General features: G+C 39.7%; 1 protein-coding gene and 1 long non-coding RNA gene across 2 annotated transcripts in view; one reads left to right on the plus strand and one right to left on the minus strand.

Annotated features, from left to right (window-relative positions):
- The window catches only part of LOC140903888 (uncharacterized), a 315,051-nt gene that overhangs the window by 60,058 nt on the left and 233,051 nt on the right, over nucleotides 1–21,942 (plus strand). The gene's annotated exons all lie outside the window — the stretch shown is intronic.
- LOC140903787 (keratin, type I cytoskeletal 19) lies at nucleotides 9,058–19,180 on the minus strand. Its single transcript, XM_073325577.2, has 9 exons — nucleotides 18,916–19,180; nucleotides 17,661–18,194; nucleotides 14,812–14,894; nucleotides 14,204–14,360; nucleotides 12,655–12,816; nucleotides 12,420–12,545; nucleotides 12,061–12,281; nucleotides 10,645–10,688; nucleotides 9,058–9,554 (listed from the first exon to the last, which is right to left on the minus strand). The coding sequence occupies exons 2-9, from the start codon at nucleotides 18,093–18,095 to the stop codon at nucleotides 9,457–9,459; spliced, it is 1,326 nt and encodes a 441-aa protein (XP_073181678.1). The 5' UTR covers nucleotides 18,096–18,194; nucleotides 18,916–19,180; the 3' UTR covers nucleotides 9,058–9,456.

Here is a 21,942-nt window from a genome sequence, read left to right on the forward strand (position 1 = left end):
CCATAATTTTATATTGGACTCTTTAAAGGTTTTTCCTTGTTTCTCTAAGTTGTCTGAAAATTATTCAAGACTGTACTGTGTTTGTACTTTGTCCCAATGAGAAGGGGATCTACAGCATACATGTTTTCTTGGGTATCTAACAGGATTTGTATTTGAGTCTCCCTTGTACTACCATTCCAAAGTTATGTATTTATGAATAAAGAAATAAATATTTTGTTAGGTCCAAGAGTCACTTTTTAGGAGCACTAATTGTATTATTCACCTACATTAGTACTATCTTTCCTAATGAATTCATAAATAGACTGCGCATAGACTGGTATGTCCTTTTTGTTTTGTTTTTCTTTAAACCGTGTTTCCTTCACAATAAACAGACATCTTATGTAGTAAATCTCTGTAGTGATGAGAGGGAGAGGGGTTGAGTTGGTATACCTGAGCCTTTTTAATATGCAATAACTCCTCACTTAATGCTGTCTCAGTTAACGTTGTTACATTGCTAATTATTAGGGAACAAGCCCGTTTAAAGTTGCATGATGCTCCCTCATAAGGCCATTTGGCAGCTGCCTGCTTTGTCCATTGCTTGCAGGATTCTCTGGAAGAGCAGCTCCTCCTTGTGGGGATTAGAACTGTGGGGGGGGGCAAACCCCACCCCATCAGCTCCCCTAAATTCCCTGTAAGGTATGTGGCTGGACGGCTGCCCATCAGCAGTTCAGCTGTCCCTCCCCCAACTGCTGTGCTGCCCCTGCCCTGCCCTCTCTGCCTTGGAGCTGCTCCCAGGAGCTTCCTGCTCGCTGGGGGAGGTGGGGAGAGGGGTGCCACAAAGTGGAGGAGGGGGACAGGGCTGGGAACAGAAAGGAGGGAGCTTGCTGGAAGCTGTTGCTTCCTGTCTGAATTGGCTGATCTGCTTGAAAGGGCAACATACGAGAAGTGGTGTTAAGTGTACTTAAAGGAGTAATGCATGTCTCTCTTTCTCACTGATGCGCACACCCCACAGCACTTTGGAAAGTCAGCACCTGTGCAGTCGTGCATGTGCTGTCAGGAGGAGGGAGTGATGCGCTCCAGCTGGATAGCATGGGCTCATCATCGTGTTCAGTTTTTGCAGGGAAGTGTTTGCAGCTACTGCCCTGCATCTGTTGTGTTTCCTCACTCCTGCCTCAGTCCATGCTGCCTTGTAGAGTGTGAGGCTACATTAGCAACAGCATATTAACCCTTGAGGGGTCAGCCGAATGCTAGTTCCATCATTTAGCAGCGGGGCATTCTCTGGGAAATATTCCACCCTCCTACTCCACCACCTCAGCCAAGCTTTACAATCATTCATTGCTGTGTACAATATTAAGCTGTTTGTTTTAAATTGTTTAAAACTTATACTGTATATGTATATAATGTCTTTTGTCTGGCAAAAAAAAATTCCCTGGAACCTAACTCCCCCCCTCCCCCATTAATTCTTATGGGGAAATTGGATTCGCTTAACATGGTTTTGCGTAGTCGCATTTTTCAGGAACATAACTACAACGTTAAGTGAGGAGTTACTGTATCTGTAATTGGAAATATAATACATTACTACATCAATTTTATGTTTTAAAAGGAATATAGTTCTTGAAAATTTCTGTCATGCATGTGTTTTTAAATCTGGAATAAAAAATTGCAGCCTTCTCCAACCAGCATTTCAAATTAGGAAAAAAGGATATATAAAAAAAATCATACAGAAAGTTCAATAAGAGGTATTACAGATGACATACACAAAGACTTTCTATTGTCAAACTGAAATCACCTTTGTTTCTTTTATATAATTTGTTAATATCCCAAAGTCGGGGCTCTAATCTCTGGGGTAGCTGATGGTCGTCTTCTGTTGTGACTAGAGCTTGGTGAAAATTTTAGGCAGAAACTTTTTGACAGAAAATGCAGATTCAGTGACACCAAAACATTTTGTGAATTAATGTTAATTTTGCCTAATTGTTCCCATTAAAAATTTTCAAAAAATCAAAACAATTCACTGAAAATTTCAGCAAATTTACTTTTTTGTTTGACCTGAAAATAATTATTATTTAATATTGTTTATTTTATTAAATATATATTTTTAATTGCCGCTGAACTAAAATCCATTATTTTCCCAGCTCTACTTATGACAGTGGACTTAAAAGGGGAGGGGACACCCTAGGAACTGCTGTTTGGGGGGCCTTGGGGACTTTCAAACTTCATTAGTAATGACATTATCAGCCCATTTGTCATGGGGGCAGTTATTAGGTAGCACTGTCTCTTTCTTAGCCACTCCTGTTCCATGTGAGATTGCCTGCAGAAATCACAAAGCCTAGTGGGTTATCTGAAAAATACCTCTTTTCCTGCTACGCAGCTCATAAGGTTCACAGAGAACCTTAAGTAAAATTGTATCATAATGTAAATGCACAAAGTGGTAGCTTGCACATTCATTTTTAATGCTGTCAGTTTTTGATGTCTGGGTGTTTAACCATGCAATCCTAATGTGCTTCTAATGTAGCTTTGTGTGTGAAGTACTAGCACTAGAGCATTTTAGAAGGTGATTTACAATCCCCTATCGAGAAAAGAGAAAAGGAGAGGACTTGTGGCACCTTAGAGGCTAACCCATTTATTTGAGCATCAGCTTTCATGACCTACAGCTAGTAGTGTACATAAGTAGTGTACATAAGCTACAGCTCACGAAAGCTCATGCTCAAATAAATGGGTTAGTCTCTAAGGTGCCACAAGTCCTCTCCTTTTCTTTTTGCGAATACAGACTAACACGGCTGCTCCTCTGAATCCCCTATCAGTGCATATTTTTTCTCTTTCTGCCATTTTCAAAAACTATATCACCTTTGGTATGAATTGTACCAATGTTCATGAGACTCAGAAAATGCCAATTTTCTATATAGGTTCTCATAATTGCACTCATTATCATGCTATTTATTCCTTATTAAACTTTGGAACATGAAATAGGTTGGAGTACCCTCCAGTCAGTGTGTTTTGTAGATGTGGGAGGGCAGGAAGCACAGTCTGGAAACACCTTATGCTACACCTACAGAACTATATTGTGATATGCAACTAGCAGGATACTTTACACAAACACTAATTTGAATAATTGGAGGTACATACAATGTGGGACAGACAAAGTGATTGCATCTGTAATAATCCTCAAGGAAAAAGGGAGAGGGCAGACAATATTCTACATTTATTGGCCATAAAATCTCATTTTTAGGTGTAGATGTGTGCAAATCTTTAAAAATAGTTATTGGGACTGAAAGCTCTTAGTACAATATTTTTTTCTGACTTGTATCTAAAGATCATATATATGTTCTTGTTGCAGGTTTAAACATGGGAACACTTGAAGTCAACACACTTTCCTTTTAAAGTTATTTCAATAAACAGAAAACTTACTTTTCTTTGTAATGATTTAATTATATAGTTAGATATGTCATCTCAAGTTTATCACTTTTTAATTTATCCACACCCTAGAGCATGGGTATACATTTGACAGAAATTTGATATGAGCTGTATTGGTCCCAGAGAACAAAGGAAAAGGTAGGTTCCATTAAAAGCATTTTTTGTTTAGAATAGAATCAGTCTGATGGTGTCTCATTCATGGTTGTGAAAGATAAAAAGTATTTTCTTTGACAGCTGTGTGTATGCCGTTCATAATAGAATGAGCAGGTGACTTTTCGAAAGGAAGATTTTTGTGTTTGTTTTGTCAAGAGGACAATATGTACTTACTAAACTGGTACTCTGTGGAAAGATAGTATGCATTTACTGCTGGAAAAAGGTATTAGTAAAACATTTCTTAATAACTTTTACCCCAGTGCTTCAGGTACTCACCTAGGATGTTAGTGACCCCCAGTTCAAGTCCCCTCTCGACATGATGGTAAAAGGGATTTGAACAGTAATCTGCTATCTCTCAGGAGAGTGCTGTAACCATTGGTATATAGGATATTCCGATGGGGGAAATCCTTCAATCTCTCCTATGGAAGCTGTGGCACTGTGGATAATACAAATAATTAAAAAGCCATTCAAGCAGGGGGACTGGCTTGTGGGTCTCTCACATCCTGGGTGAGTATTCTAATTACCAGGCTATAGAGTCATTCTCATGCTTATGCTCTCTCATGGATGTAGTTGGGCCAATGACCTGGCCAACTCAAATAGGAAAGAAATGTATATTAGTAGTAGTGTACTTTGCCACTAGATACTCAGAGACAGTTGCCTATTCTAATATAGAGGCTGAAACAGTGGGTAGGGCTCTGTTCACTGTGTTCAGATGATTAGATTTTCCAGAGGAGAGCTCAGATTGTGAGTCAAATTTCATGTCACAGTTATGTGGTGAATTATGGCAGATGTGTGGTGTAAAACGTGTGGGGAGACAAACGATTTAGTTGAAAGGGTCAATAGGACTCTAAAATTTATGCTGAGAATGTATGCAACCAAGAGGTCAAATGACAGGTATGTAATGTTACCCTATAAGTTATTCGCTCGTTTTTATTTGCAAAGATAAAAATGAGAGCCAACATAATCCAGAAACTAGCTGGTACAACCTGGGGTGCATCATTGTTGCAAACATCTGCAGTAGCACTTGTATATTCAGTAGCTGAATACTGTGCACTGGTATGGAGCAGATGCAGCCACATGCCACTTGTGGATACCCAGCTGAATACAGTGATGCGTTGCATCACGGTAACCCTTAAGTCAACTCCAACCCCATGGATACCTGTTCTGTCTAACATCGCTCCTCTGCCGATAAGCCAAACTGCTGCGACATTCCACAAAGCTAAGCAAATCCAGGAAAACAGATGTCTTCCTATCCACCAAGACCTTGACAGCGCCCCCACACTGCAATGTCTTAAACCCGGAAGCCTTTCTGTGCACATTCATTTAGCCTCATGCAATCAGGCTACGATCAGGAGGAGGCTTGGAAAGCAGATTGGGCTAAACAAGGCTTAAAAAATAAGCACCTTGTGCCAGATCCCATGCAGAAGGTTCTTGGGTTTGACCTTCCACCGTCATCTTGGTCAACTTTGAACCGAATCCAAACCAACCATGGTAGATGTGGACATCTAATGCACAAATGGAAAATCAAGGACTCCCCGGTCTGGTTCCTCACAACAGGCCATTGAACATATCAGTACCTACTGCCCAATTGATAAATATGAAGGAGGCATTACTGCAATAAACTCTGCTACTCCTGTCGTAGCCATTTGGCTTGATCAACTTCAGGTGAAATTATAATTGCTGCTCTACACTAGCCATGCAGAAGAAGAAGATAAATTATTCACTTACAAGGATGTACCTCACAGAGTACACCCCATGCGATGGGCCATTGGACCTCATCAGGAACTCCTGGGACGATGGCACTGAGGCAGAAGGGGAACCACTGGCTGAATATGTACAGAAATTTAGGAAAGATTTATAAACTATGATGGAAATTGTTTAGCAAAACCTCACTAAAAGCCATCTGCATGGAAACTGTGGCATGACCGCAATGCCTGTGAGCAATCGTTTGATGCAGGGGGACTTGGTGATGGCGTACTCTTGTAAAAAGGCACAAAATGCAGAATTCATGTGTAACCCTTCTGCCAGGTTGAGTCGGCAACAGCAAGGGCTTGGTTCAATGTTTAGGGGTTTCTCTTAACAACAGAAAACAGAACTGGCCTGAGCCTCCCCATAGTAATCTGGGAAAACGAAACACTACCCGTGAGTGCCTCTAAGAGGCAATGCTTCCCCTCTCTCAAGCACCGAGTGTGTGTAAAACAAAATCAAACTTTCATTAAAAGGGAAAAGAGGACAGAACATTAATTTGGAAAAACACTACAACCATAATCAAAAGCACATGACCATAGGCAAACACCCACCCCCCACAGTAGGTTGGGCAGTGTCCTTTGCCTCAGTTTTTCATCTTGCAGCATGAAAGTCCAACAAACGAGTGTCCCTTAACACACCACTCCCCTTTCCCGCCATGGCACCACACTCACAGTTGGTAGTCCTTGGTTAGTGAAGACCCAGAGTTCAGAGGTCTGTTCGTGGGCAGGGGGAGGGGCCTTGGAGAATGCCTCTGCTGCTGCTGTCCCTCTGCTGCCACTGGCTGCCATCCCGCTGCCTCTTTCTGCTGTGACATCATATTCTGAGGTTCTACCACTAACCCAGCTCTCAGTGATTTCAGCAGATAGTGGGGAATCTCACTGCCAGTGCAGTTTCTGGGTTGCCTTTCTCTGTCCCTACACGAAGTCTAAGGCTTAGACTTGCTCAGCAATCAGGGCAACTCTAGGAATCACCAGCTGGAAACAAGGGCTCTTAATTGAGTCTAATCAGCTCTGTCATTAAATGCTACAGAAGGATAGGCCAAATGGTATCTAGGACTTTCTAGGCAGCAGCCACACCACCACTAGGAACAACTGTTCCCACTCAGTCTCATCTTCACTGGGATTTGGCATCTCTACCCCCTACTTAGCAAGCAAGGTTCAGTTTAGGGTGACCCCCTCAATCAGGGCATGTTAAGCATAGTTCTGCTGCCCTTTACTTGTACAATAAGGATAACATTTCATTACTCCTGCATTCAAATACTAGAGTGATTTGTGACCCTGCGCCTGCTGCCTGACTCTGACTTCCTGGTATCCCGACTTTGCCCCTCATCTTGCCCCTGATCTGCCCCATGACCTGTCTCAGACTCTGATAACCTGAGTCTGCCTGCTTCCTGACACATGGCTTCGTCTGCCCTCTGGCTTGTCTTGGACTCTGATCTCCTGTCAACTTGACTCTCGGTCTGTCCTTGGGCCTATCACAGATTCTGGTCCACAGGTATCCAGATCTGGCCTGCCTCCTGGCCCCCAACTGCTGCTTTGACCACTAGGTCAGACCGCCTATGTCCTGGTCAATGACACTAAGCACTCTAGACCTAACAAAGGGCTATTGGTAAATCCCATTAAACATCAAAGCACTGACAAAATCCACCTTCATTACTGATTTAGGACTTTTTGAGTTTAAAGTGTTACCTTTTGGGTTAATTAATGCAGGAGCCATCTTTCAGAGGCTTGATAGTCAAGTGTTAGCTTACAAGACTTTGCATAAGTTTATATGGATGACATTGCAATATTTAGCAATTCTTTGTCAGATTATAAAAATATCTTGGGAATTGTGCTGACAAAATTCAGAGATGTACGTCCCACTGTGAAAGTGTCAAAATGCAAAATAGGAGCAATCAAAGACCCTTATTTAGGACACTGGGAAGGAGGTGGCTAAGTTTCCCCAGATCCTTTGAAAGCAGAATCCATAGTTAACTGGCCTATAGCCAAGACTAAAAAACAAGACCAATCTTTCATAGGCTTGGCTAACTACTACTGCTGATTTGAAAATGGTTTCAGTGACATTGTGTCTGCTTATCACAGAGTTGTGCAAAAAGACAAGACTCAACAAAGTAATATAGATGGCAGCCTGTCAGAAAGATTTCAGTGAGATAAAGAAAATCCTGTCCTGACCAGTCCAGATTTTGACAGAATGTTTGAACTGTCTATACATCTATTTGTTTACATATACATTTGAGTATTGTTGAGTATATTTGAGGGATAAACATAAGTAGCATAAATTTGATGCAGGGAAGGTTAATTAGAGGTGAAAAGAGATGTTCTTTTAAACTTGGCTTAACATATTTTGACTAGAGTATGGTGAATTGTTGGAAGTACAAGAACCACATTAATCTTCACACTCAACAAAAGCAGGCACTGATGTGCTGTGTAGTGTAACACCAGATACACAGATACCATACGTTACATGTAAAGTTTATTACCAGAAGTACAGAGGAAACAATTTTGATAGTTTAAGAAAGATTCAATAACATTAAACTACATGGCGCATGCATCATGCTCAGGCTTTTGTACTTGTATGATCACTACAGTTTTATTAAGCTTTTTCATAAATATATAGCTACATAGTAATTGCATATTGCTGAAAATTGGTTGTTAATTACTCCGAGAAGATCCATAGTAATTGCTATAATCATATGTACCATGGTTAAGATAAACTGAAATAATAATGGATTTATAACAGCACGGCATTCACTGTGTCTATACACAATATTCTCGCACTGAATGGCCCTCATTTTGTAATCAACTTGCCAGTCACCATGTAAGTAAAGAGCTTTTAAAGGATATTTGTGCCTTGTAACTTAGTGATGCAAAGCAATTTTTGGTTAATGGACAAAAAATGAGGATATAGCATGTTGTTTCTCAGTAGATAACATGGCAGTTTTCTTTCAGCTTGATCCAGGTACCATTGAAGTAAATAGCCTCCCACCGTACTTATGTGGCTGTGTCTACACTGCAGAATTTTATTGCCAAAAAGCAGCTTTTGGTGACGAAACAGTGGAGGTGTACGCACTGCAGTGCCACTTTTTTCAGCAAAACTCTTCAGTTTCGACAACAAAATGAAACCACTTCAACGAGAGGCATAAAGCTTTTTGTGGCAAACTTAAAGCGACAAAGCGTCAGTGCAGCTGCTGCCATTTGTTATATTGCCTTACTGGCCTCTCCCAGTATCCCACAATGCCCGCTGTGACCACTCTGCTCACCGTTTTGAACTCAGCTGCCCTGCAGGCATGCACCCTCTCCCCTTTCGAAGTTCTGACAGCACCACGAATACAGATTTCAGAGTAACAGCTGTGTTAGTCTGTATTTGCAAAAAGAAAAGGAGTACTTGTGGCACCTTAGAGACTAACATACTTAGAGATGCATACTGCATCCGATGAAGTGAGCTGTAGCTCACGAAAGCTCATGCTCAAATAAATTGGTTAGTCTCTAAGGTGCCACAAGTACTCCTTTTCTTTTCACGAATACAGAGACAGGCAGGCAGAGGCATGTGTGTGTATGTCTGTGTGAGAGAGAGACTGCTGTGCTGTGCAGCGCCAGGGTGGGGGGCTGATGTCAGGGATGTCCCCCTCCCCCTGCCTCAGGACTGGTTCCTTCTGGTGGCTGTCTGAATTTAGAAGTTGGGGGAGTTTTGTTCACTCTCCCCAATGCACACACTCCCGCAACACACATTGTCTCTGTCTCCCCCCCCCCAACACGCTCCCTGTCACACATACTCCCCCCTCCCCTCACACACTTTAGTTGAAAAGCAGCTGGCAGTCTAGTAGGATGTCCACGGGCCCACGGAACGATGGGATTGAGAAACCTGCAACATATGACGCTGTATCTGCCCCATGAGGCATTGCAAACCCTTCCCAAAGCACCCTATGGCCAGTTGCACAGTGCACTGCTCTCTGTGTCGATGCAAGAGCTGCTAATGTGGATTCACTCTGCAGACACAAGGAGCATACTGTGGAAATGCAACAGCAGTTTAATCAAAGCACTTTAATTAAAGCAGCATAAAACTTTTGGCGACAAAACAGTCCAATCCAACTCCCATTGAAGTTTAATCAAGTAATTTTTGCCATTAACTCTAAGAAGTTCAGAGGCATCTCCCTGCTGATGCTGCTTATATTGTCTCTTCAATCTCTTTGGTCTGGGAGGAGACAACTTTGCCATCAATCAGCTCCTCAACAACTGTCTTGATCTTCCTAATTTTATTTATTTCTGGAAATAAAATTGCACAGAGTGTTAATTAAAACATTTATATTAATATATTTTAATGTTTACTTCAGTAACTAGCTCTATACTTTTAGTTTTCCAGCCTGTTGAGCAAACATATTTGGAAGAAAAGGAGTACTTGTGGCACCTTAGAGACTAACCAGTTTATTTGAACATAAGCTTTCCTGAAACCTGTCATATTTGGAAGCACTGCCTTAATCCCACATTGGCATAATCGAGTGGAACATCAGAAAATTTGAAACACACATGAAAAAGAAAAGTTAAATTACTGATCATGTATAATTTTGCTCTTCAGTTTAACAGTGGGTTTAAGAATGAAAGTGCCATTTATTGTAAAATAGATATTGAGCTTCTTCTTAAGTGTAAATGATATGCTTATTTCAGTCTGAAGTCAAAATTCTGGGTTTTCAGCTGTCATATTAGTAGAGTGCCTGCTGGTCATAGCTGGGGCAAATGGAAGTGTTCACTTTCACTTGTTTGGAAAAAATCCCTCATTATGGAAAAGAATAAACAAAATAGTACTGTCCAATTCATGTGTGGGCTGAGGCCAGTTCTAGGGTGGAGGTGGGGGAATACCTATGTAAAAGGGAAGCATCAAGGACAATGCATGTCATCTCTTGAAGAATATACAGCTGAACACAAGGAGGCGCCAGTCCTGTACGTGTGAATATGCAAAGGTGACACTAGTAGCTGTTTTGTGATAGTAAGTAAACTTTCTTTCTTGGTGTACAGAATATGGTTTCTCCAATTACTGAACATCCTGTACATCACCCTGAACTTTTTACAGAACATTGTTTTGAGTGAATCTTTTATTCCTCCTGAGCATATTTTGGTGGTTAGGTTTTGTACAAACTGAATAGTTCTAAGGTGCTTTTAACGGAAACATTACATTGAGAGTTATATAGTCAGGCAATTGAATTGGCAATTTTGCCATAAGATTTCACTGATTTAATATTTGCATATGAAAGACTTATAGTACCTCAATTTGTTTTATATCAGCTTAATTAATTTTAATGCAGCCAAATTAGTAGCAACCAAATATAAAAATATGAAAACAAAAATTTAAGTGACATACCTCTCTCAGACTCTTCAATAGTAGATATTTCTGACTGTAAAGGTCTGTTAAATATATGAATAAAACATACTTTGTAAATAAAGGTGCTTATTAAATTTAAGAAATGTTGAGATCACTGATCTTTGTACATTTAATTTGTTCACTTAAACCCCAATACAGCAAGGTACTTAAACATGTGCTAAACATTGTTTTTCTTGTTAAATTCCTTGGATTAATCTCACTCAGTTCTACAAACAGTTATCTCTGGGGGGAATGGAACAAAGCCTAAGTAAATGAACTTTGTGTCAGGTACTGTGAGGAGGCTTGGTGGATACTGAACCAACCAACTTCTTTAGCAGCCTCTAGAATGTCCTCTCTGCAGCTGAATGTGGTGACTAACTGACTGACTGTCAGCAGGAAAAAGAGAGCGGAGCTCCTTGAAAAGTCGCTACCACATTTGGGTTATATGGAATGGGAAAGGAGGACAGACTTACCTGAGAGTAGCCAACGAGTCAACAGGAAGTAACAAGACCAGTTGGGGGCACTGACCCACCATGTGCACCAGGGGGAAGGGGAGCGTATTTTTAACCTGTACATTCCGGAACACACACTCTCTCTGTCTTTCAATCACTGATCAGCAATAGTTTCTGCAAGGAGGTGTGACAATGCAGTAATGCCTGTAGCCTGCTTTACTAAAGAGTGCCACATTGTTTTCAGACCCACTGGCCAAGTCCCAGATTGTCCACATCTTCTCTCCCCATGCTGCTTTGCAGAGATATCCATGGTGCAAAGGATAATGAAGAGCGCCCTTGTGCTACCAATCAGGTTGCCCCAGAAGCTGAACAGTTCAGTGCCATAGTTTAGAAAAGACGTTACCATATACAACAAGGGTACTTGTAATTGGTCATTTCACTGTTACTTTTTGTGGGGGAAGCATTTGTACTCATTTTTTAAAATACAAATATTTTTCTATTTTAGAGCATAATTACCTTCTCACTTTGCTTGTTTGTCTTTGACTTTCATTCTCTTTAGTTTCAGCCAGACTGGACACCACCAGTAGAGTAACCAGTGTTGGCAGGAACAAATTTTAATATGCAGAAGTATCCTTTATCCATTCATTTTATTGAATGCAAGTGTAATTCAACATCTGTCCTCTTTTTACCCCTAGGCAGCCTTTATAAAGAGTATTTAGAATAATTGCTGACTTGGGGGGGGGGGAGGGATAGCTCAGTGGTTTGAGCATTGGCATGCTAAACCCGGGGTTGTGAGTTCAATCCTTGAGGGGGCCATTTCGGGATCTGGGGCAAAAACTGGGGATTGGTCCTGCTTTGAGCAGGGGGTTGGATTAGATGACCTCCTGAGGTCCCTTCCAACCCTGATATTCTATGATAGAAAACTGAACTAAACAGCAGACTTCACTGATACTCAGTTCCTTACCTACTATCCTCTCCCTCCAGTAGGCGTCGGTAAGTGGCAATCTCCATTTCCAACCGTGTCTTTATGTTCAGCAGAGAACTGTACTCAGAACTCTGGCTCTCCATGTCAGCTCGAAGCTGCATCAGCTGTGCCTCTACATTGCCAATTGCAGCCTGTATTTGGGCAAGTCGTGAACCATAAAGTGCTTCAGTCTCAGCCAGTGTGTCTTCTAAAGCCTTTTTCTACAGAAGGTGAAATAGAGGACTTACTTATTTGTATTTTTAAATTATGTTTACATTGAAAAACCTTGTAGTTCCTTGTTTATCCAAACAACTATCTGTTAAAGATATTCCCTATGTTAAATTTTAGATATGCTTTACCGTAATAAGCTGGGACTGCAGCTCTATCTCGAGACCCTGGAAAGTGCGTCTCAGATCTGTGATCTCAGTTTTTTTGGTTTGCAGTTGTTCAATGTTAATAGCGACTTCCTGGTTCACTTCTTCTGTCTGAAATACAAAGAATGGAAAAGAAGGTGTAAAGGCAGTGAAGTTCAATTTTAAATCTTGACTGAACTCCTTGTGAGGTGCTGCTGCTATATGATCAGTGAGACTTTACCTGTTTATCAAAGTGGTCTTTGGCTTCTTGACGATTCTTTTCTGCCATGCTATCATATTGCTGTCTCATGTTTTCCATAATCTTGGCAAGATCAGTGCTCGGAGCAGCATCCACCTCTACATTAACTGTGCCCCCTAGCTGTTTACGCAGTTCACCAACTTCCTACAAACAATAATGATTATAGATAATTCTATATTTATGAACATCAGTTAACCTTTTAAATAGGAAGAGAAACGTGCAGTCATCTTAAGACAGAAAGACAAACAAATTCAAAATGCATAGAAATAGGGCTATAAAAAGTAATTCCTAGGCCTGCGTTAGCACCTTTCTTCAGAGACTCTCAGTCACTTTACAAATATTAATTAAAACCTTACAACCCACCCCCTCTGATGTACTGTTTTCCCCATTTTATGGCAGAGAAAACTAAGATACTGAGGTGAAATGTTTCAGAGTAGCAGCTGTGTTAGTCTGTATTCGCAAAAAGAAAAGGAGGACTTGTGGCACCGTAGAGACTAACCAATTTATTTAAGCATAAGCTTTTGTGAGCTACAGCTCTCTTCATCAGCTGCATGCAGTGGAAAATACAGTGAGGAAGATTTATATACATAGAGAACATGAAACAATGGGTGTTACCATACACACTGTAACAAGAGTGATCACTTAAGGTGAGCTATTACCAGCAGGAGAGGGCGGGTGGGTGGGGGGGGACTTTTGTAGTGATAATCAAGGTGGGCCATTTCCAGCAGTTGCCAAGAACGTCTGAGGAACAGTGCGGGGTGGCGTGGGGGGAATAAACATGGGGAAATAGTTTTACTTTGTGTAATGACACATCCACTCCCAGTCTCTATTCAAGCCTAAATTAATTGTATCCAGTTTGCAAATTAATTCCAATTCAGCATTGTTGGAGTCTGTTTTGAAGTTTTTTTGTTGAAGAATTGCAACTTTTAGGTCTGTAATCGAGTGACCAAAGAGACTGAAGTGTTCTGATTTCCCCAAGGTCATAGTGAGCAGTGTCAGAACTGTGACTAGAGTGCAGGAGTCTTGGCTCCCAGTTATCTGGTTTTGCATTTAGTGGTGGCCCATAGAACCAAAGGATATTCTTTAAACTAAAGGAAGACCATCACACCTTAATTTTCAGAGCCTCTAAAATGTCATATTTTTCTACACAGTTAGAAAGAAAGTAGGTATGAAAAAGTTAATACTATGACTTATGATTGCTAAGAGGAATCATTTTGTGTTATGGATTGTAACAAAGGAAGCCTAACGTATGACACAATTCAGGCTTTCTGTTAGTAACTAATAGAGTAGCAGGTTAATTCCAGATTTCAGTTATGTGACCCTACTTCTTGAAAAGAACGGAAGAAACCAAGATTGGTTAACATTCTTAGTTTTATCTTTTCACTTTATGTCTCAAATTATAAAGTTTATGTTTTTTCAGATTAACCATGGAATTTTCAGTATTCTTAACAAGATTTGCATGTGTCAAATGTTTTCTGTGTGTCATTGAGAAAATATGTGAATTCTGAATGAGTTTCTCTGCTGCTCTCACCTCTTCATGGTTTTTCTTGAGGAAAGTCAGCTCTTCATTCAGACCTTCAATCTGTAGCTCTAAGTCTGCCTTTGACAAGGTCAAGTCATCAAGGACTCTGAGTAGTCCAGCAAGATCATTTTCCACATTCTGTTTGATTGCTAGCTCATTCTCATACCTGGAAAATAAATGTTCATTCCAGCATCATTAATATATAATTACTAATGTGCAATTAATATGTAATTAATTACTGATATGCTTTACCGTGATAAGCTAGGACTGTAGTTCTGTCTCAGAGAATCACGAACTATTACTATCTCACTCTGCAAATTGCCTTTTTACTGACTCTTTAGGGACAAACAAACAGTTTAATTCTCAATTTTAACTCCAATAACTTTATTACCAAGACAAGATATACACGTGTATATGTAGGGTTTCTCTGTGGGAATAGGGCAGGTGGGATTTATGTAATGTATCCATTTTGTATTACTATTCAATTTCAGTGATCTGAAGGCATTCAGTTCTCTCCTAAAAAACACACATTTGCCAGAAGACCCCGCTGACTTTTAAAGAGATCACTTGACTGACATTTGGGGAGGACATCACATTAATTCATCATAGAAACTTACTTCATTCTAAAGTCATCAGAAGCCAGCTTGGCATTGTCGATCTGCAGAACGAGCCGGGCATTTTCCAGATGTGCAGCACCAATCTGGAAAAGAAGATGATAGATTGTAAAGTAATCTAGAGTTAGCAAACCAAACCAATATTTAAATGTTATAAAAATAACTTTGGATGACATTTTGAAATATGGAATCTGTGCCAGCAATCAGATTGTTCTGTTTTCAGAAAATCTTGATATATAGGCAGATACATTCCTCTCTAATTTATAGTGTTAAGGGAAGGCAAATCTAAGGTTACCTGTACTCTTCAGAGACTACACTATATGCTGTCGGCATAGTCCCTTAGGGACAAAGCAAATGAAGATTAAATAAAACATTGAAGCACAGATTAAGTTATGGAAAAAGAGATGTCTTATACATTGAACTTCTAGTTGTTTGTGATTTGTGACCCCATCTTAACTTAAAGATTGATTTGTGTTATTACAAACTATAACCCTGTCTCTACAAAGAATGGTAAGTGATATTGTTGACATTTTGTCATTGTTTCAAGCTTCTCATTTCCAGAACTGGAGGAAGAAGGAAAGAAAACTACAGACTTTGAAAAACTAGGGAAGAGATATGAGACATAAAATAGAAGGAAAAATGTCAATAATGTTAGTGCATGTACCCACACATACATTATGTTTCAGTTTGTGTGTGTGTGCGCATGCGCATGCATGCATATTTCCCTGCTTCTGGTGGATTTCATTCCCATCTCTAGATACCACTACAGTGTTCCTGCCATGGTTTATTATTATGCTAGATCTTAGCTATGTCTGAAGACCAATTAATTTTTTTTGCCTTTGGAATGCACCAGATTGCACCACAGAGAGGGTGTTTTTTTGTAAAAATTCCTGGAGCAGAATATGCTTGGACTGTCACAAAGAATTTAGGGTAATTTGTAAAATATATCTTGTAGGCTGGCCAAAAGGTATGGTCCAGACCACTTGATGCTGTAAACAAGAAAAAATCTCAAGACCATAGAAAAATTAAAACACAAACTATGGGCAACGTTGAAGAGAGGCCTATCAAAATCTCAAGGCTCACATCTCCAGCAGGAAAAAAAAAATGAAATGGGCTGGGGAGACCATTTTTATTAAAATTAAGAAGAGTGTTTAACAGGGGAGGCCACTTTTTGAAGAAGCTTTTGAAAAAACCTTCAGGAACATCAAAAACCATGATGTAAATGTTACATTAAGTATGGTGTCATATGTGTGAATTGATTCTTTCCACAGTTTCCTCCCTCATCATGTCATAATCTTAGGAGCCACGCATTCTGTCAGTCGTGATATTTTGACAAGGGAGATTTTTTTGCAGGTATAAAGATAGACGCTCATGAATAATGCCTATAGGTCAGACATTGGAAAGACACTGGTTTCCTGTAAATGAAAGCTGCACCTAGTTTGCTCAGCATAGTAGTCAGAAAGTGACTTCCCTCTAGATCTACAATGAACTGGATTTTAAAATAAAGTTTAAAACCTTAATCCACATTGCTGAATATCTTGCTGTTAGAGACCTTCTCTTTGGAATGTAATATTTGTGACACTGGCAACATGGGGTCCGATATGTAAAATGATGAGACATTTTCCTTCACTGCTACTTGAACAGTTGAAAAAAGATTAAGTATTAATGTTTTTGTGTAAATAGTCAACAGAATGTTTAAATAAATAATAAAAAATGACAACTGAAATTACTTGGGGAAATCAGTTAATTATGAAACTGCAAAGAGAACTTTGGATTTTTAGATTGCCTCAATAAACAGCACCTCCCAGATAACAATCTGTTTATTTACTGTTGTCCAGGTGTAAGAGATTAGATTAAACACACACACACACAAGAAGAAAAACAAAGTCTAAAAGTCTGATGTGAAGCCCACAAATACATAGCAATCCACAGAGATAACCAAAATGCTGTCTTTAAAAAAATACTCACTATTATACATAGATAAATAAAATTAATGGATGCTGGGAGACCTTTTTAATAAACAATTTAAGATGAGCTAAGAAAGGAATTTTACCATTTACTCTAAATTTCCTGTCTTTTGTAGGTATAAATCTGATCCTTAACGTCGCTTTATCTTGGGTTTTTTTTAATTCCGTGATATTAAGAAATAGGTTACTTGTCATTGAGTGTTTGGTGATCCATTCATACGTTGATTATGACAAACTGTAACAGCACTTTCAAAGCCTTTAAAGCCTTCTATGAACTTAGAACTTCTGAAATAATTTACATTAATATGAAGGTAAGTGTCTAAACTTAGAGTGTGTGACCTTCTACAACATTGAGGAAAGAATTAAAGTTTTATATTCTCACACTCCAGTTGTGAGTGTGGTTAATTGGATAGTGCAATGTAATGAGAGGCAGGAAACATTAGTTCTGTCCTCACCCCTGCTCTTGATTTGGTGTATTATCTTGGGCAAGTGACTTCACTTCTTTGTGCCTCAGTTTCCTCAGCTGTAAAATAGGGATAATTATATCTTCTCTAGAAAGCCCCACTTTGAAATCTACAGTTGAAAAACCCTATATTATGTAATTATAGAAGAATTAATTCAGCCTTTATGATAGATTTTGAACTGTTAGGTTACACATATCCATAGACATTTTTATAGCAATATAAAATGAGATGTGATAAACTGACTTTGCACAATTTAACCTGCATCTTGCCAAAGTTAAATGGTTAGCGTACATACAGTGAGGCCACAGTGAATTGAAAAAAAAAAAATATTCACAGCTAGCTGACTCTCTTCATTCTCTAATAATTGGAGTACAGAAGCATATAAAGTTACAAAATAATGGATACTTTTATGATTTCTTACCTTGTTTTGGAGGTCTTCAATGGTTTTAAAATATTGACTGTGGTCATGCGTTGTAGTTGAGGATCTATTCCCATAGTACTCCCTGATCTGCTTTTCAAGCTGGGAGTTGGCTTTTTCTAGAAAATGCACTTTCTCCAGATAGGAAGCCAAACGGTCATTCAGATTTTGCATGGTCAGTTTCTCATTTCCACCAAGCAGGATGTCACTACTGCTGGTGTTGAGTTGAAATCCACTGCCAAAGCCACTACCAAAGCCTCCTCCATAGTTAGTGCTGGTGGAAATGCGGGTGCCATAGCCACCAGCTCCCCCATAGACACTCGGTGCCTGATACTTTCGGATAGCTGTTTTCCTGTAGGTTGAACCACTTAGACTGGGTGCAATAGGCTGGAAAGTGGAGCTTGTACCAGTAAGGTAGCTTCGGCTGGAGAGTGACATTGGTGGTGTTTTTGTTTTTAAAAAATAGCTAAAGCACCACAAGATTGAGAGCAGCTAGAGTGGAGAGCACTGTATGCTTCTTGATCTTTTATACTTTATCTGAAAAAGAGGCATGACAGTTGTAAACTCCACCTCTGCTGACACATAGTTTAATTGGGGTCAACACCACCAACTCTTAGCATCTTGCTCAGAGTAATGTAACAGAACTTTAATTTGTTCATGTGTGCGCCAGGAAAAGTCCCCAGGTAGTGGGGGCATCTTTGTGATTTTTTTAGAGAAAAGGTAAAACACTATTGAAAAATGTATTGCATTTTACCTGAGGCCACAGTCTCGATATCCCTTTTGAAAAAAACAAAGGAAATATTTTACTCCCTATTTGTAGATTATGGTATAAAAAAAGCAGAGGTGTGTGTAGGTAACGAGGGGCATAAAACTTGGTTAGAGTCAATAATATATTTCTACTGACAAGACAATAGTCACTGCCCGAGAAACGATTTAGAATAATAGTAGTATGTTTGTATAATCTAATTAGGCAGATGATTAGAAAGATTACTTTTGTATTTACCATGGTCATTTATTTTATAGTAAATGGAAAACAGCATTAACATTTAAAACAGACATTAAGCATTTGTGATTTAGCAAAGGTAAGGTATGTTACATATAAATATAATATGGGTTTTAAACAAGAAATCCTTACTATAATTTAAAATGAACAGACTTTCAATACACTTGAAAATAAAAAGAATATTACTTTGTCATATGATGTAAGTAAATGCAACTTAAACAACAGGACAAGAGCATTTGAAATCTCATTGCTCACCTTCATTTCCATAGCAGCAACTGCATCAATGGAGCTATACCAGGGATTAAGTTTAGCCAAATTAATTTATCGTAGACATACTTACCTGCCCAGTGTAGCTGGTCTCAAACACTTTTTGCACTCTCGTGTGGCTGAAGTTAAAGTGAAACGAATAAGCTTTCATTATATATTCTTTTCTTGTTTTATATGCTCAACAGGTAAAAGTATATGTATTAATTTGAGCTGTATTTTGGCAACTACAATAGGTTGCACTCTGTGTATTAATGATTAACATTAACTGATTATGTTGGCATGTTAGTAAAAAACCATTCTACTTTTCCAGTACACTTGTTTCCTTTATTAAAAAAAATATTTTGCTTAAAAAACACAACATTTCTTTCCCCCAACCCACCCATACACACGTACACACACACTGTGTCCACTTGGCTATTTTCTAAAGAAATTTGAAGATTTTAGACTGTTCCCTGTCATCTGACAGAATGGTTTAGTTTCCAAATGTTGGTGATACTACAGTTCTCCTCTACACAGAATTGTTATATCTCAAAGAAACAATTAACCCTTAAAGAAAGATAATATATCTTTGTATCATTCAGGACCAATAAAAAGGTAGGTTAGAGTTCGCAAATTACTTAGGTATCTGGCATCATATGCACACTTTTACTTTCTTTGTTATAGATATATGATAGAAACAAAAGGGTTGTGTGCCAGTGACAAATATTTGCTAATTTGAAAAATGTATTTTTACTTGCACAGTTCCATTTTCGTTTATTTGAACTAGAAGACCTACTAATGCTGTTGCTGTTGATAAAGGAAGGCGGGGAAGAAAGGAATGTGGCTAGTAGGTTCAGGATTATTCGGATCCACTGACAACCTCATTTAGGGCAAGTATGGAGACAGTAGCAATGCTGTAGTAGAAGCTGTGTAGAAGTTGCTGCTGTGGTCATAGCTTAGGAGGGAAGAAAGATTCTTTTGCCCCAGTCCTGATGGCGTTCCCCTTTGTTTTCTCTGGTGCTGTGCTAGGAACAGGGATGAAATGCTGGCTCATTGAAGTTAATGGCAAAACTCTCATGGACTTCAGTGAGGCCAGGATTTCACACCAGGATTTCTGCTTAAGTGTCCCACTTACACTCATAGGTGAGTGATTCAGCAATGAGGTTATAGGGTCTGTGACAGGGTCGGGCCAGATGGCTAGAGGAGAGTAATAGAAGGCAGATATATTAACCCCAGGCTAAGTAGGTCCCTTTTCCCTGGGTAAGGTAACAGGTAAGGTTCCAGAAAAATCAGAAAGCTTCTGGACACAATTAAGGCAGGCTGATTAGAACACCTGCAGCCAATCAAGAAGCTGCTAGAATCAATTAAGGAAGGCTAATCAGGGCACCTGGGTTTTAAAAAGGAGCTCACTTCAGTTTGTGGTGTGTGTGTGAGGAGCTGGGAGCAAGCGGCACGAGGAGCTGAGAGTGAAAACGTGGACTGTTGGAGGACTGAGGTGTACAAGCATTATCAGACACCAGGAGGAAGGTCCTGTGGTGAGGATAAAGAAGGTGTTGGGAGGAGGCCATGGGGAAGTAGCCCAGGGAGTTGTAGCTGTCGCACAGCTGTTCCAGGAGGCACTCTAGACAGCTGCATTCCCCAGGGCCCTGGCCTGGCACCCAGAGTAGAGGGCGGGCCGGGTTCCCCCCCAGATCCTCCCAACTCCTGGTCAGACACAGGAGGAATCAACCTGGACTCTGGGTTCAGAAAAACGGCCAATCTGAGGGCTGCCGTGAAGCTCCAAGGCGAGCAAATCCGCCAATAAGCGCAAGACCCACCAAGGTAGAGCAGGAACTTTATCACAGGTCTGTTTTCTACTTTCTCTGCAATGTACACACAGAACTATCAGGTTTCTGTAGCAGGAGACTGACTGTCTTTTACATCCCATGATTAACCAATTACCAAAATCAGTGGGGCTCAATGATCTTACTAGGTAAACTATTCTGTAAGCTGAACATTGGGCACAGGTGTTTATGTGCCAAATACAGGGAGATAAAGCTAGGGAAGAAATGGGTTATTGAATGAATTTTTCAGAACATGAATGGCATAGGTGTTCACAGAACAGACAATAGCTCTAGAACCTCAGGGCATTGCAGTTAATTTACCTTATTAAGTAGAACAGCAGAACAGTCAAAAAAGCACACAGGGCTTTCATAGTTTAAAGTAGCTATACCAGATGCTGGTGTTCAAAGCTTGGATCAGAGAAATTGTTGGAGCTTGTTATTCAAAAGCAGTCTCCTTGTTTTCCTTTGGTTCCCTGCTGTGGAGGAAAATGGGTATGGCAGCTTCTTGGAGTTTGTAGAAAGGTTTAGGAAATTGAAATAATCATGCAATAAATTGTGGTGGAATTAATTTTGCAATAATTACATGGTCATGCATTAATCGTGACTAACAGTTCAGGATGACAAGGGTTAACACCACACCTTTGTGCAGTTGTGCATATATCAAGAAAGTGGCATGTGAAAAATTAGCTAATACCTAGAGAATGCTATATAGGTTTTAGTGAGTTACAAGGACATTATTCTATCAATTTGTTCTGGTGACAACATAAACCACAAGAGTGAAGCCTAAGATGGATGAAGTCATCATTAATTTGTTTGAGGAAGGAAGAGAAACTTTTCTTCTGTCAAATGGCAAATTTAGCATCAAAAAAGAAAAAAGCAAAGGATTCACCATTTTCTGTCTTTTTAAATTAACTTTGATAAACTAGTTGGAAAGTAAAACAATAACTACAACCAAAAACCTATTTGCTGTAGACCACAAGAAGTGTGAAGTGTTCTGCCTCAGACGGGGGTCCAGTCAGGGTTACCTGTCAGATGTCTTTCTTATCCTTTGGGCACTGGGACTGCTGTAGGCCTTCCCCTTGGTCCCTGTGATACTGACAGTCCTGAGGAAACTGAGGCAAGATCTAGGATTGATTATTATGACTGTCCCTGCATAGGCAAAGCAGTTCTGGTGTTTGGATTTGGTGACTCTCTCAGTGCAATCCCCGATTAC

The sequence above is a fragment of the Lepidochelys kempii genome, chromosome 27 (genome assembly GCF_965140285.1).
Source record: "Lepidochelys kempii isolate rLepKem1 chromosome 27, rLepKem1.hap1, whole genome shotgun sequence".
Lineage (NCBI taxonomy): Eukaryota > Metazoa > Chordata > Testudines > Cheloniidae > Lepidochelys > Lepidochelys kempii.

Excerpts from the sequence above, each read along its gene's own strand:
- LOC140903787 (XM_073325577.2), bottom strand. The coding sequence starts at position 18,095 with ATGTCACTCTCCAGCCGAAGCTACCTTACTGGTACAAGCTCCACTTTC. Across the intron at positions 14,361-14,811 it reads TCTGATGACTTTAGAATGAA|GTATGAGAATGAGCTAGCAA; the intron begins GTAAGTTTCTAT and ends TTTATTTTCCAG. Across the intron at positions 12,817-14,203 it reads TCAAGAAAAACCATGAAGAG|GAAGTTGGTGAACTGCGTAA; the intron begins GTGAGAGCAGCA and ends TATTGTTTGTAG.